Source organism: Carcharhinus amblyrhynchos, chromosome 17 (genome assembly GCF_965287045.1).
Source record: "Carcharhinus amblyrhynchos chromosome 17, sCarAmb.v2.hapA, whole genome shotgun sequence".
Classification (NCBI taxonomy): domain Eukaryota; kingdom Metazoa; phylum Chordata; class Chondrichthyes; order Carcharhiniformes; family Carcharhinidae; genus Carcharhinus; species Carcharhinus amblyrhynchos.
Window position 1 is genome coordinate 14,640,596 of NC_137340.1, and position 15,507 is coordinate 14,656,102.

Below are 15,507 nucleotides of genomic sequence, written 5' to 3' on the forward strand. Positions count from 1 at the left end.
GAAACATCCTGTCCGCGTCCACTCTATTCAGGCCTCGAGGATCCTGTAAGTTTAAATAAGATCCACCTTCATCCTTCTAAACTCCTAAAAGTATAGACCCAGAATCCTCAGCCATTCCTCACAGGACAAGCTCTTCATTCCAGGAATCATTCTTGTGAACCTGCTCTGGATCCTTTCCAAGGCACATCCATCCTCAGATATGGGATTCAAAACTGTTCATAGTTCTCCAAATAGGGTCTGACCAGAGCGTTATACCACCCCAGAAGTACATCCCTGCTCTTTTATTCTAGCCCTCTCGCCATGAATGCTGACATTGAATTTGCCTTCCTAACTACCAACTGAACCTGAATGTTAACCTGAAGAGAATCTTGAATAATGACTCCCAAGTCCCTTTGTGTTTTTGATTTCCGAAGCATTTTCCCATTTAGAAAATAGTCTATGCCTCCATTCCTCCTTCCAAAGTGCATAACTTCACACTTTTCCACATTGTATTCCATCTGCCACTTCTTTACCCACTCTCGTAGCATGTCCAAGTCCTTCTGCAACTCCCCTCCTCCCCGCTTCCTCAATACTCCCTGTCCTTCTACATATCAGCCAATCCTCTATCCATGCCAAGCCCTTAACATCATGGGCTTTTAACTTATTTAACAGTCTATGTGGCACCTTGTCAAAAGCTTCTGGAAATCTAAATGAATCACATCCACTGGTTCTCCTTTATCTAACTTCCTCATTACCTCCTCAAAGGACTCTAACAGATTTGTCAGACATGATCTCCCCTTGATAAAGCCATTCTGACTCAATCCTAATTTATCATGCACTTCCAAGTACTCTGTGATCTCATCTTTAATACTGGACTCTAAAATCTTCCCGATGACTGAAGTCAGACTAAATGGCCTATAATTTCCCATCTGCTGCCTCCTTCCCTTCTTAAACAGCAGTGTTACATTAAGTACTTTCCAGTCTTCTGGTATCCTCCCTGCCTCCAGCGATTCCTGAAAGATCACCACCAATGCCTCTACAACTTCCTCAGCTATCTCTTTTAGAACCTTGGGGTGTAGTCCATCTGGTCCAGGTGAGTTATCCACCTTCAGTCCTTTCAGTTTCCCCAGAACCTTCTCCTTAGTGACGGCCACTACACTCATCTGTGCCTCCTGACTCTCCTGGAGCTCTGGCATCCCACTGGTGTCTTCCACCCTGGAGACTGATGCAAAGTAACTATTCAGTTCCTCTGCCATTGCTTTGTTTCCTATTATTTCTCATTGTCCAGTGGTCCAGTGGCTATTTTTGCCTCTCTTACTTGTGTGTGTGTATATATATATATATATATAAATAAACTCTTCCTATCTTCTTTTATATTACTGGTCTCCCCACAGAAGGTGACTTTGGGTCGTAGGGAGTGCCTCAAAATGTTGCTCAGATGTTCCTGTTGGAAATGAGGCAAATATCATCCATTGTGTGTGTGTCTATGTGTTGGCGGGGGGCGGGCGGGGTGCCACCTTCCCATCCTTCCTTTCTGATTTGAGTCCAACAGGTTTATTTGGAATCACGAGCTTTCAGAGCGCTGCTCAGGTGAAGGGAGGTTAGTTCACACCCATCTGACGAAGGGGCAGCGCTCCAAAAGTTTGTGATTCCCAACAAACCATGTTGGACTTTAACCCAGAGACTTCTTACTGTGCCCCCATCCCAATCCAACGCTGGCATCTCCACATCATCCCTGATTTGTAACAGTGGGGAAATAAGACAGTGATGACATTGCAAGGTATGTGTGGATTCCCCTGCTTGCTCCAGCTGCAAGGTTGGCGGGAGCGGCGCGCGTGCACGATGGCGGGGGGGAAGGAAGCGGCACGCGCGCGCTCGATGGCGGGGGAGGCGCGCGCGCGTTCCCGGAGGCGCGGGCACAGGTTGCTGCTGGGGTGGGAGGGTCAATACAGGCAAAAAAAAACTCAGAGCAAATGCCAAGGTGCGAAGCCAGTGTGTGTGTGTGTCTGAGAGCCTCATGCAAAGCGCACAGTGTGTGCAGAAAGTTCAGCAGCAGCACATTCCCGAGTGCAACCCCTCACCTGGGGGTGGGGGAACTGAGGGAGGACAACAGGGGCCCCCACCCAAGGGGGGAGGACAAGAGGGTCCCCTCTCCCTCCCCGGGGAGGGGTTGCTGAGGAGTTTTGGGGAGGTGTTTTGTTTTGTGTTAGTTGAAGCTCACTCACACATGCTGCATCCCCTCGCCGGTGGAGCCAGCCCCCGGGGGCGAAGATGAGTGAAGAGGCTGCGAGCCCCTCAGGCGGCGCCGGGGGGAGAGGGCGACAGAAGGACAAGCTCCCACCCATAGTGACAGCCTCACTGACGCCAGCCACAGCTCCCGCGGTACGTTCCTTGTGTTTATTTTTTATTTTTTGTTTTTAAAAGTTGTTCCGTAATATTGAGTTCACTCACTCAGTCAAGTCGTTTGGACCAGTCTGATTGTCACAAGACTTGAAGAGACCGGGAGGAAGATGGCTGTTTGGAAACTCTCCCAAATGGCACTGTTTGCCTTTTTGTTCCAAAATCTGGAATTGTTTGTTTTAAAATCACTCTTCAGTATGACCAGTTTATGGAATGAGAGGCAGAAACAGCAATGCATTTGATGCTCTAAGTTGCCACCTCTACCCCCCCCCCCCCCCCGCCAAGAGCCCACCCCCTGGGCTACCGCTCATACCTTGTGCCACCTCCACTCTTTTGACACCTTACGAAACTTTCAGACTCTTGAGGGCAAGGTAATTCACCACAAAACATCGATTTGGAAATTGCTGCATGTAAAGTTATGAGAGATTGTTTGTCAGTTTTGATTTTAAGCTTTCCTGAGATAGTGTCACTTAAAAAATTTGATGTTAAATCTGTTTTCGGTTACAGTCTGCCTCTTACTCAGATACTGTAAAAAGGGTTGAAAAATTAATTTGATTAACTTGTTGGCCAGACTTTGAATTAGCCTTAAAGTCTACAATTTTGATTGAAATTATTAATGCCACATGTATTAGGAAAAGTAATGTTTCTTGTGCACTGTAGAGCCAAAATGTACTGTTCATAGAGTATATAGGGGAGAAGGAAAGGAGAGGATATGGAATTTGTAAATGTTAACTGGTCGTTAATGCTATGACATGAGCAGAGTTTCTATTCATGCAGTAATGTCACATCTTGTAAATATTTTCAATATGAGGTAGAATTTTAACAACTGGATAATTTGGTCAACAAACAATAATTTGTGTAATATTTTACCGAAAAGGTGTAAGTTTATTTTCAATGCTGATTTATTTGTCTGCTAATCTCTGGCGAGTTGACCAGTTGTGTGATCATGTTTGAAACAGCTAAGTAAAATGTTGCATTGCAATAATGTGACAAATTGAGCTGAAGTTTGTAGGATTGACATAGCAGGCTACAAGATGAAGGAATGTAAAATCACTGGCAACAGCGCACCCCTCTCTGGTGAGCTCAATGCATACTATGCCCGTTTTGAGCAAGAGGTCAAGAAACTGCACCCTCCAACCCAGAAGCCTCAAACGAACCTGTATTCGAGGTCACCATTTCAGACGTCGAGACGTCATCTTGAAAATCAACCCACAGAAAGCGACTGGCCCAGTTGGGATAACCAGACAAGCACATAGATCCTGCACAGATCAGCTAGCAGGAGTATTTGCAGACATCTTCAACCTCTCTTTACAACAGTCTGAGGTTTCTATCTACTTCAAGAAGACGACCATAGTCCCGATACCAAAGAAAAGCCAGGCAGTATGACTTAGTGACTGTCGTCCAGTGGCATTGACATCAATCATTGTGAAGTGCTTCAAAAGGTTAGTTATGGCACGAATCAACTCCGGCCTCCCAGATTGCCTGAATCCACTACAGTTTGCCTATTGCCATACCAGGTTCACAGCTGACGCCATCTCTGTGGCCCTGCACTCAACCCTTGAACACCTTGAAACAAAGACACCTATGTCAGACTTCTTTTTATCAGCCTTCAACATCATTATTCCCATGAAACTCATCTCCAAACTCCGTGGCCTGGGGCTCAGCTCCTCCCTCTGCAACTGGATCCTGAATTTCCTAACTCTCAGATTGCAATCAGTAAGGATAGGCAACAACACTCCTCCAACTTGATTTTCAAGTTTGCTGATGACACCACCATAGTGGGTCAGATCTCAAACAATGACGAGATGAACAACAGGAAAGAAATAAAGAATTTGATGAACTGATGCAATAACAATAATTTTCCCTGAATGTCAACAAAACAAAGGAGATAGTCAGTGACTTCACGAAGCATAGTGGAGGACATGCTCCTGACTACATCAATGGGGACGAAATAGAAATGATGAAGATCTTCAGGTTTTTAGGTGTCCAGATCACCAGCAACCTGTCCCTGTCCTTCTATGTCGACACTGTAGTTAAGAAAGGCCACCAATGCCTCTACTTTCTCAGAAGACTAAGGAAATTTGGCATGTCAGCTACAACTCTCACTAACCTTTTATAGATGCACCATAGAAAGCATTCTTTCTGGTTAAATCACAGCTTGGCATGGCTCCTGCTCAGCCCAACACCACATGAAACTGCAGAGGGTCGTGAATGAAGCTCAGTCCATCACTCAACCCAGCTTCCCACCTATTGATACTGTCTACACTTCCTGTTGCCTCGGAAAAGCAGCAGCATAATCAAGAATCCCATGCACTCTGGACATTCTCTCTTCCACCTTCTTCCATCAAGAAAAAGGTACAAAAGTCTGGAGGACAAATACCAACCAAGTCAAGAATAGCTTCTTTTCTGCTGCTTTCAGACTTTTGAACGGACCTATCTCGTAGTAAATTGATCTTTCTCAACACCTTAGCTATGACTACAACACTACATTCTGCACTCTTTCCTTTCCTTCTCTATGTAAGGTATGCTTTGCCCGTATAATACCCAATAAACAATACTTTTCACTGTATACTATTACATGTAACAAATCAAATCAAACATTATCAATTAACTTTTTTGGTGACTAACTTTTAAATGCATTCCAATCACCAATTACAAAGAAGGTTCCATTTTGAATTACAATTTAATAGAACTACTTGCATTTATATATTAAGAAAAGCAAAACACGGCAGATGCTGGAAACCTGGGATAAAGACAGTGCTAGTAAATCTCAGTAGGCGTGGCAGCATTTGTGCAGAGTGAAATCGCTCTGCAGAAGAGTCATACGGACTTGAAGCATTAACACCGTTTCTCTCTCCACAGATGCTGCCAGACCAGCTGAGTTTTTCCAGCATTTTCTGCATTTATATAGTGCCTGTAACAGAGTAAAACATTCCAATGTGTTTCATGAGAGTTTAATCAGGCAAGAATTGATGATGCCTAACAAATTTGATTGAATTCTTTGAGCATGTAACTAAGTATATGGATGAGGATAGTGCAGTTGGTGTAGTTTACATGGATTTCCCCACGTGGGAGACTTATTAAGAAGGTTAATGCACATGGAATACAAAGTGATTTGATAAGGTGGATTCATAATTGGCTTAGTGGTAGGATTCAGAGGATGGTGATGGATGGCTGTGTTAGTGACTGGAGGCCAGTGACCAGTGGCGTACCACAGGGATCCATGCTAGGCTCCCTATCGTTTGTCATTTATATAAATGACATAGATGACTACGTGGGGGGTAGGATCAGTAAATTTGCCAATAATACGAAGATTGGCCGGGTGGTTAACAGTGAGGTCGAGTGTCTTGAGTTGCAGGAAGATATAGATGAGATGGTGAAATGGACAGATAATTGGCAGATAGAATTTAACCCTGAAAAGTGTGAGGTGATGCACTTTGGAAGGAGTAATTTGACAAGGAAGTATACTATGAAAGGTCTGACACTGGGAAGTTCTGAAGAACAAAGGGACCTTGGCATATTTGTCCATAGATCCCTGAAGGCGGAAAGACAGTTTAATAGGGTGGTGAAAAAGGCATATGGCACAATTGCCCTTATCAATCAGGGTATAGATTACAAAAGCAGAGAGGTATGATGGAGTTGTATAGAACTTTGGTGAGGCCACAGCTAGAGTGCTGTATGCATTTCTGGTCGCCACATTATAGGAAGAATGTGAATGCACTGGAAGGGGTTCAGAGGAGATTCACCAGGATGTTGCCTGGGATGGAGCATGGGTTGTGTTGTTTTCTTGTTTTCTCTGGAGTAGAGAAGACTGAAAGGTGATCTGATTGAGATGCTCATGATTATGAGGAGCATGGACATGGTGGATAGGGAGCAGCTGTTCCCCTTCATTGAAGGGTCAGTTATGAGGGGACACAAGTTAAAAGTGAGGGGTGGGAGGTTTAGGGGCGACCTGAGAAAAAACCTTTACTCACAAGGTGGTGATGGCCTGGCATGCGCTGCCTGAGAGGGTAGCATCCTTTAAAAAGTACCTGGATGAGTATGTGGCACACCATAACATTCGAGGCTGGGCGAAGTGCTGACAAGTGGGATTAGGTGGGGCAGGTCAGGGCATTTCATGTGTCGGTGCAGATTTGATGGGCTGAAGGGCGTCTGCTGCACTGTAGGATTCTATGAAGAGCTGGGTTTTAAGGATTGTCTCAAAGGAAGACTGAGAGATGTGGGTTTAACAAGGGAATTTTGCAACTTAAGAGTTTTCATAGGTGATGGCACATCTGCCAACGTTAAGTAAAGGAAGTGGGTAATTAATATGAAGAGATCAGAATGTGAGGAACACAGTTCTTGGGAAGCAAGCTGCAGCCTAGACAGATGTCAGGCCGTGGAGAAAAAGATCCGAATTCTGAAATCAGTCTGTCTGTGGATCAGGAGCCAGTGACAGCTGACAAATACAGAGTGGCACAGTAGTTAGCACTACTGCCTCACAGCTCCAGGGACCTGGGTTCAATTCTGACCTTGGGTCATTGTGTGTGTGTGTGGAGTTTGCACATTCTCCCTGTGTCTGCGTGAGTTTCCTCCCTCTCACTCTGGCACCAGCATAATTAAGAATCCCAGGCACCCTGAACATTCTCTCTCCCACTTTCTTCCATTTGGAAAAAGATACAAAAGTCTGAGGCCACATACCAACCGACTCAAGAATAGCTTCTTCCCTGCTGCCATTGAGTATTTGAATGGACCTACCTTACATTAAATTGATCTTTCTCCACACCCTAGCTGTGACTGTAACACTACATTCTGCACTCTCTCGTTTTCTTCTCTGTGAACGGTATGCTCTGTATAGCGCGCAAGAAACAATAGTTTTCATGTGTGATAATAATAAATCAAATCAGAAATGTGTGGGTTAGGTTGATTGGCCATTCTAAATTGCCCTTTAATGTCAGGGAGATTAGTGGGGTAAATATGTGGGATTATAGGGATAGGGCCGGTATGGGATTATTGTCAGGCTCAATGGGCTGACTGGCCTCCTTCTGCACTGTAGTGACTCTGTGATGCGAACCTGCTGCAAGCTAGGGTACGGACATCTGATTTAGATAACCTAAGTTTATAAAGCATGGAAAACAGTTGAGTAGTTAAGAGGGTGTTGGAATAATGGAATCTGGAGTAATATGGCCTCAGTTAGGTGACACAGTGGTTAATAGTGCTGCGTCACAACACCAGGGACCTGGGTTCATCTCTGGCCTCGGGTATCTGTGTGGAGTTTGCACGTTCTCCCTGTGCCTGTGTGAGTTTTCTCTGGATGTTCAGGTTTCCTCCCACAGTCCAAAGATGTGCAGGTTAGGTTGATTGGCCATGCTAAATTGCCTCTTAGTGTTGGGAAGCCTAGCTAAGGTAAATGCATGGGGTTCTGGGGATAAGGCCTGGGTGGGATTGTGATTGGTGCAGACTCGCTGGGCCGGATGGCCTCCTTCTGCACTGTAGGATTCTGTAATTCTATTTGCATGACAGGCAGGTAGGATGCTTTTTACTGGCTTTGGCCCTGACAAGAGGAGGACAAGATCATGAAAAGACAGAAGTCATCTGTCACTGCCTTCGTTGACACCACAACGTGCTATACTGAGCTTCTCAAGGCCACTTGAGATAAACAGAGACTGTGAGCAGATGAGAGCATTGCTGTTATTGGAGATACCTATTGAATAGTTATTGAGTGAAATGTTTGAGAAAGGTTGAATGAAGATAGGTCGCCCATCAGATTGTCATTAACGTTATGGTCGGAACTCTACCACCTCGCCCGCCATGGAATCGGTGCTGACAAGGGTCCGACAATGGAAATCTCTGTTGGCCTCGGGCAGTAATTTCTGGTCTAGCCCAAGCGCAACCGTAAAATCCTGCCCAATGTTGTTTTCTGAACTGGTATGATTTACTCAACCAGATAATGTGTCATTTTTATATAACTGTAGGATAATGCCAGCACAGTTTGCTCAGACCTAGTGACGCGTTGTGGTACTCAGGAGGGGAACAGAAAGTATTAAGGAAACTATGACTTCTCATCTTGCTGCTACTAGTTGTTAGTTGCAAAAAAATTGATGTTTTCTTTCTTCAATTAATGCTCTGATTCTTAATTGCACTCTTCAAATGATATGGGCCTAGGTTACTGTCAGAATTACAACTTAGCAACCTAGTGTCTGGTGTCCATGCAACGATGGGGAAGTGATTTTCCTTCCAACTTGGACTCAGTAACAAGAACAGGTGAGTGATGTATGCCGCGACACAAATAACATTTCTAGTGCCCAGTTTCATGGCCTCTTCAGATCAGATGATAGCAAATTGGAGAGAAGTTGCATGTGCTTTAGATTTTTGATTCCTTTTCGATTACCTCTGCTCACACAGAATGATCAGAACCTCTCCTCAAACAAAGATATTCACTTGGGGCCCACCCAGAAGGAATATTCTGATGTTGCAGCAAGTATTTCAGTCACACATTTAAATAGAAAAACGGAATCACAATTGACATTTTGACTTCTTTTTGCAGAGCAATTTGATTTTAAATACCTTTACTGTTCTTGTTCTCTCCCACAATTCGCGGCTCATTTTTTTTCAGAAAATATCAACATTTCATTAAAAAGCATTAATCTGATAGAATCATTTCAGGGATTCAAGGAAGTAAAAATGTTTCTCTCTAAATCTTAATTGATTATTTGGGGTGAAATTGGAAATTCAATCCCAGAAGTGGAATCAAAGAAAACTAATGCTGAGACTTTTTATAGTGTGTGACAAACTTGTGGCACTCCCTGTTTGTTGGTTCTGCATGTGTTTGGGGAATGTGACTGCAGACAACAGGAAATTTGTTAAATGGCTGCTGTAATGCAGCAGTGTAGGCCATGGGCCAAGCTGCCAGAAGGAGAAGATCAGACAGATAATCCTCAAAGTAACTTCTCAGAAGAGAGTGGGAAGAGATTAATGCCAGAATCTTAGGATGTTCATACAAAGTTCAGTAATCTCACCAGAGTTGTCAAAAATCTTCCCTCATGACCTGATTTATTGTCTCCTCACACCTGCAACATTTATAGAGCCACGAAGCTCAACACTCCCTTAACCCTCCCACAATCAATGCATAGCAATCTGTGCCTTGACAAAGCGTTGCCTGGACTTGAAATGTCAGCTCTTTTCTCTCCTTACAGATGCTACCAGACCTGCTGAGATCTTCCAGCATTTTTCCTTTTGGTTTCAGATACCAGCATCCACAGTAATTTGCTTTTAATCTACTGCTTTCTCCTCTGCCTGTCGCACTCTGCATCTCCCTATCTCAGCATTACCTCATGTTGCACACAACAGCTACACTATTCAACCATAACTGGTACCTTCTCAAAATGTCTACATGAGGTTGCCACTAACAAAATTCTTTATTTCTTAAAGGTAAACAGCATGCATATTAGAACATGATGCTTTGTGTATAGCAATGTTTAAAAAAGGAGGTAGACAAAAGGCGGGTAACCATAGGCTGGTTAGCTTAGATTCAAGCATTTTGCCTACTATAGAAGTTATCATCAAGGATGAAATAGTGAGATATTTGGATATAAATTGTTCCATTGGTGAGACATAGCATGGGTTCATGAAGGGCATGCCATGTTTGACTAATTTGGTGGAATTTTTTGAGAACATTATTAGGGTGCTTGGTACTGTGAGGGTTAATGTAGCATTAGGGAAACAGTACTACCCATATTATGATGGAAAGTTAATCACATGGGACTGTAGAATCTAGTAGTGAGTCTGGTAGAAGTTAGCACCTTGTCAGGTGTATGTATGTATATAGTGTGTGTTATTAAAGTTATTGTTCAACCATACAAGCCTGTGGACCTCTTTATGAGGCAACGTTACAACAATCGACAGCAACAAGAGAAAGTAAGAATCCTTATGCTTTGTGTATAGCTCTGTTTGAAAAAGGAGGTAGACAAAAGGCGGGTAACTATAAGCCAGTTAGCTTAGATTCAAGCATTTTCCCTACTACAGAAGTTATCATCAAGGAAGAAATAGCGAGATGTCTGGATATAAATTGTCCCATTGGTAAGACACAGCATGGGTTCATGAAGGGCATGTCATGTTTGACTAATTTGGTGGAATTTTTTGAGAACACTACGTGTGCTTTGGACGTTGGGGAACCTATGGGTGTGGTGTACCTGGATTTCCAGAAGGCATTTGACCAGGTGCTGTGCCAAAGACTGCTACATAAGATAAAGGTACACAGTGTTACGGGTCATGTATTAGCATGGATAGAGGATTGGTTAATTAACAGAAAGCAAAGAGTGGGGGTAAATGGGTGTTTTTCCGGTTGGCAATCAGTGACTAGTGGTGTGCCTCAGGGATCAGTGTTGGGACCGCAATTGTTTACGATTTGCATAGATGATTTGGAGTTGGGGATCAAGTGCAGTATGTCAAAATTCGCAGATGACACTAAGACGGATGGCAGAGCAAAGTTTGCAGAGGATACTGAAAGTCTGCAAAGGGATGTAGATAGTCTAAGTGAGTAGGCAAGGGTCTGGCAGATGAAGTACAGTGTTGGTAAATGTGAGGTCATCCATTTTGGTAGGAATAACAGCAAAATGGACTATTATTTACATGGTAAAAAATTGCAGCATGCTACTGTGCAGAGGGACGTGGGTGTCCTTGTGCAGGAATCTCAAGGAGTTTGTTTCCAGGTGCGGCAGGTAATTAAGAAGGCAAATGGAATTTTGTACTTCATTGCTAGAGGGATGGAGTTTAAAAACAGCGAGGTTATATTGCAAGTGTATAAGGTGCTGGTGATGCCACACCTGGAATACTGTGTACAGTTTTGGTCTCCTTATTTGAGAGAAGATATACTGGCACTGGAGGGGGTGCAGAGGAGATTCACGAGATTAATCCCCGAGTTGAAAGGATTGGCTTATGAGGAGAGACTGAGGATTATAATTATAATTCAGAACAATGCGAGGAGATCTTATAGAAACATATAAGGTTATGAAGGGATTAAATAAGATAGAAGCAGGGAAATTGGTTCCACTGGCGGGTGAAACTAGAACGAGGGGGCATAGCCTCAAAATAAAGGGGAGCAGATTTAGAACCAAGTCGAAGAGGAGCTTCTTCACACAAAGTGTTGTGAATCTGTGGAATTCCCTGCCCAGTGAAGCAGTTGAGGTTACCTTATTGAATGTTTTTAAAGCAAAGATAGATAAATTTTGAACAGTAAAGGAATTAAGGGTTTTGGTGAGCGGGCGGGTAAGTGGAGCTGAGTCCACGAAAAGATCAGTCATGATCTTATTGAATGGTGGAGCAGGCTCGAGAGGCCAGATGACCTACTCCTGCTCCTAGTTCTTATGTTTTTATGAACACCTATGGAGCAGCCTGAACCATTACAGTGGTGAAACCCTAATGGTGCTCCCCCATCCATTGCCTTATTTTGGATCCTTGGTTGCCAATTGCTGTATGACTATGCTTGCGAAAAGAAAATGACTTTCTGTATTCACTGGCTGAAAATCACTGACTACATTTTAAAAGGACTAAAACAGCTGAGCCAACTAGTTTGTAATTTCTGCACAGATTCCGAACTATCTCAAGTCTTGAAAGTCTTAATTAAATGTTCATGGATGTCCATCCCTTGAGTGGACATGCTGATTCAAAAGCATTTGTGGTGTTCACACCACCTATTATTGTCTATGCACTTATCAAAACTGAAAATCCAGACCAAAACTCATTCCAGACCCCACGTCTCCAGCCTCAACACTTAATAAAGCAAGCAAGGGGAAACCCAGTTCATAAGTAGGTGTGAATAGCCACCGTACATTTCCCGTTGAGTAGCAATAGCTTCTAACTTATAATCATCAATGGAAGTATTAATCATGTAATCACAAGATCAAAACTGGCTTCAAATAACATATCTGATTTACTCCACAAATCAGGGAGGAACAAGACTGTCTGGAAGCTAAGAGAAGAGCAGATCTTTGTGGACCTGATGCTCCAAACATCTTGTAAACTTGAACCCTCTCTGCCATTTGATTATCCATGTGCAAGAGATAGAGATTTATTTTTAAAAAATCATCCTAGTGGCTGCTGTCTCCAGAAGGCAAGATACGTTGACCTCCAACTTCTTCAAGCCTTGACATTAAATTCTGAGGAACCACCAAGTAAGCCTACAAAACTCCTAAATCTTTAACTTTTATTGGACTCAAAAGCCTGTTCAGTCTATCCTCACACTCTGACTCATTGGCATGTGTATGCGCATGAGAAGTTGGAGCATTTTTAAAATTATTTTACGTACTTTGGGCGACTTAAAATAAGCATTATTCTTTTGAAAAACTCACATAAAACCTGTCTCTTTGTGTCTTTTATAGTCTTAGCACTTAAACAGTTAAACACTCACCAAATTGGCAAGCATCCTCATAGAAAAAGACTTGTGGTTAAACGAGGGTGGGAAAAGAGAGGATCTATTCTATCTCTCCTCACCTGATCATATCATGCTTAAAGGACAGGAACTGAGCAATTCAATTGTTGGGCCATCCTGTTTTGTGTTTTTTTGTATTTAGAATATAAACGTGTCGAAACCTGCTGAAATAAAGGTGAGTAGCCTGTAAACATCTTACCCCTCAGCACGCACGGACACATGGAACGCATATATTTTTGTTGGACTGTCTGGAAGTGAGGTATGGCTTTGTTAATAAGATACTTCATCTTGTTGTCTTAGGGATATGAAAAGCTGGCAACACAAACACTTTAACTTGCGTCATTGCGGCTGTCTCCTTTGTGAGCTGTTTGATAAGTATCCTTTGTCGCTGTAACACAATATGTTGATGTAACGTTCCAGAATCTGATTTAAAACAGGCTTTCTCGCAGTTTCTCCCTCAACCTATTTCACTTCCACGATTTGAGAAATATTGAGGTGTGCAAAAGCCACTTTTACCAGCATGTGAAAATTATTGTACTCTTAATGTTACCTGTATTCGCCAGAGTAAAGATTTTCCATGATTAGTACTTTCAGAGAAACAATCAATCCATCTTTGCCATAGAACGTTGAATAACATGCATAGTGTTGGGAAGTAATGGCTTTGGGATTCCCAGGAGATTTGCGCCATTGGAACCTGCATCAATGTCGCAGAGCCTGATTAAAGATGAAAAAACAGGCGTACGTCGCTTTTACCACTCAATTATTTCTTGAGGTTTTTGTGCCACTCTACCCTTCCTTCACCAGTTCAACAACTGATTATCATTAAATTCAGTGCTGCGATTGAGTTTATGAATTTAGGTGACTAGGATTGATTGCCACTGTTGTTGATTGGCACCGATATTAACAGGAATCGAAGCAGGGCCGTATTTAAGAGGCAGTGTTGCTCCTTGTACAGATCCCAATTCTGAATCTCTCTGATCAGAGCAATGAAAGCCCTCATTTTTTAAAGTTTTAATTCAAATAAAAGAAAATCTGGAATCAAAAGTCTAATGACCATAAAATGATTGTCAACTGTTGTAAAGACCCACCAGGACCCACCATCCTTATCTGGTCTGGCCTACATTTGACTCCAGAGCCACGGCAGTGTGGTTGACTCTTAACTGACCTCTGAAATGGCCAAGTGAGACATTTTGTTCAAGGGCAACTAGGGATGGGCAACAAATTCTGGCCTTGCCACTGGTGTCTGCATCCCATGAAATAAATCTTTATACGTACTTCTGTGTAATACTGTGATCAAGAGAAGTTATGCAATTGCAAACAATATGAAATGGTTGATTTTTTTCCCCTGCATTACCTTTGAAACCACCATTTGATGTCAGTCACGGGTGATATACAGCGTCTTGAAATCTACAGAGCCCAGCCATAGCCAGTATGAAAGTTCCAGAAAAGCTCTTTTTTTGGTTCTTGTAGCAGTATTTTTAGGTAACCGTCATATGCATCGGCTTAATGGTATATAACTAGGATCGCCAGTGCTGATTGGACCCTGGAGATCTGGTCGCAAGACGTATACTGCAGTCTTCAAATGGGATTTTGTTTACTTAATGCCGTGACAACTGCTCTCTCGTAGGGAGACGAGGTGACAAATGGTGTTTTTGAGGTTGCGAATGCTCAGGTTGGTCTCGACAAACTGCTCACTGCCTCAGCACACTATAATTGTGAAATGATGTCAATCCAGCACACCACAGTATCTTCACAATAAGGGCAGGCACCTGCTGATGTTTTTTAAAATTCATTTGCAAGGGTAGTGGTGTGTTTTGTTTTAGACATAATGTGATCGTGCTGCTGCCAGTGCAAGGGGCTTTTGCTGGTCACGTTTAGATAGCGACGGACACTGAGACCTAGGTAGAAAAGGTATACCATGGCCTGGCTACCGATCTGAACAAAATCTGTTGAGTTTTATAAACCATCCGATGACAGGAGGCTGTGGGACAGGGCTATACAAAGTAGCGGTCAAAGATGAATATTAAAAGTAGCTGTTGTTTTCCTTCAGATATAAGATCTGTTGGGATTTAAAATAAGCAGGAAGGTATGTAAACTCAACTGACTTAATAAAAATGCATAACAACATATTAGCAGCATTAAGGTTGTGTTTACTGCATCCAAGAAGTACTTGCTGCACCTGACCTGTGGAAAGTGCAATCGCATGATTGTTCAATTACTTTTCCACACTGCTGCAGTTACACATAAGGCACTTCACCCCTAGGTCACCTGCAGTAGTGTCCAGGAGATCCATCGCCTATTGCGACTCTTAATCAGTCCTAGATGGTTGGCAAGCATAATACAACGTGCGTCGTGTTTATATTATATGTTATGCAAGCTCCTGTATATAATTGTTTCTTTTCAAAATTATTCCAGCTATTGTTCAAAATTTATTGTTTTGCTCTTGAATTTGTTAAAAAGTGTTCAATGTATTTACCTACCCTAATGAGATTTCCCTTGGGTACCATCCTCATTCCATCTTGGGTATTTGCTATGGCCACACAGAGGGAGGTTGGAACTAGACTTATGAAAACAAGTCCATAAGGGAGACTGTGAATGGTTAGTATGAATCATCAGGAACATGGAATATAGAATGAAGGTTACAGTATGGAAGGAGAGTATTTGGTCTGTTGTTTCCTTGTGACACTCTGCAAAAACAACTAAGATATACTCACTGCCCC

The 15,507-nt window shown here is 42.8% G+C and overlaps 1 protein-coding gene across 2 annotated transcripts in view; it reads left to right on the forward strand.

Moving 5' to 3' along the window:
* The first annotated feature begins 2,194 nt into the window (after positions 1 to 2,194).
* hectd2 (HECT domain containing 2) overlaps positions 2,195 to 15,507 on the forward strand; it is a 111,874-nt gene continuing 98,561 nt past the window's right edge. For both annotated transcript variants that reach the window (XM_080205519.1, XM_080205520.1), the window contains exon 1: positions 2,195 to 2,361. In XM_080205519.1, the coding sequence (XP_080061645.1) occupies positions 2,251 to 2,361 (111 nt within the window). In that variant the 5' untranslated portion in view covers positions 2,195 to 2,250. The remainder of the gene's footprint in view (positions 2,362 to 15,507) is intronic.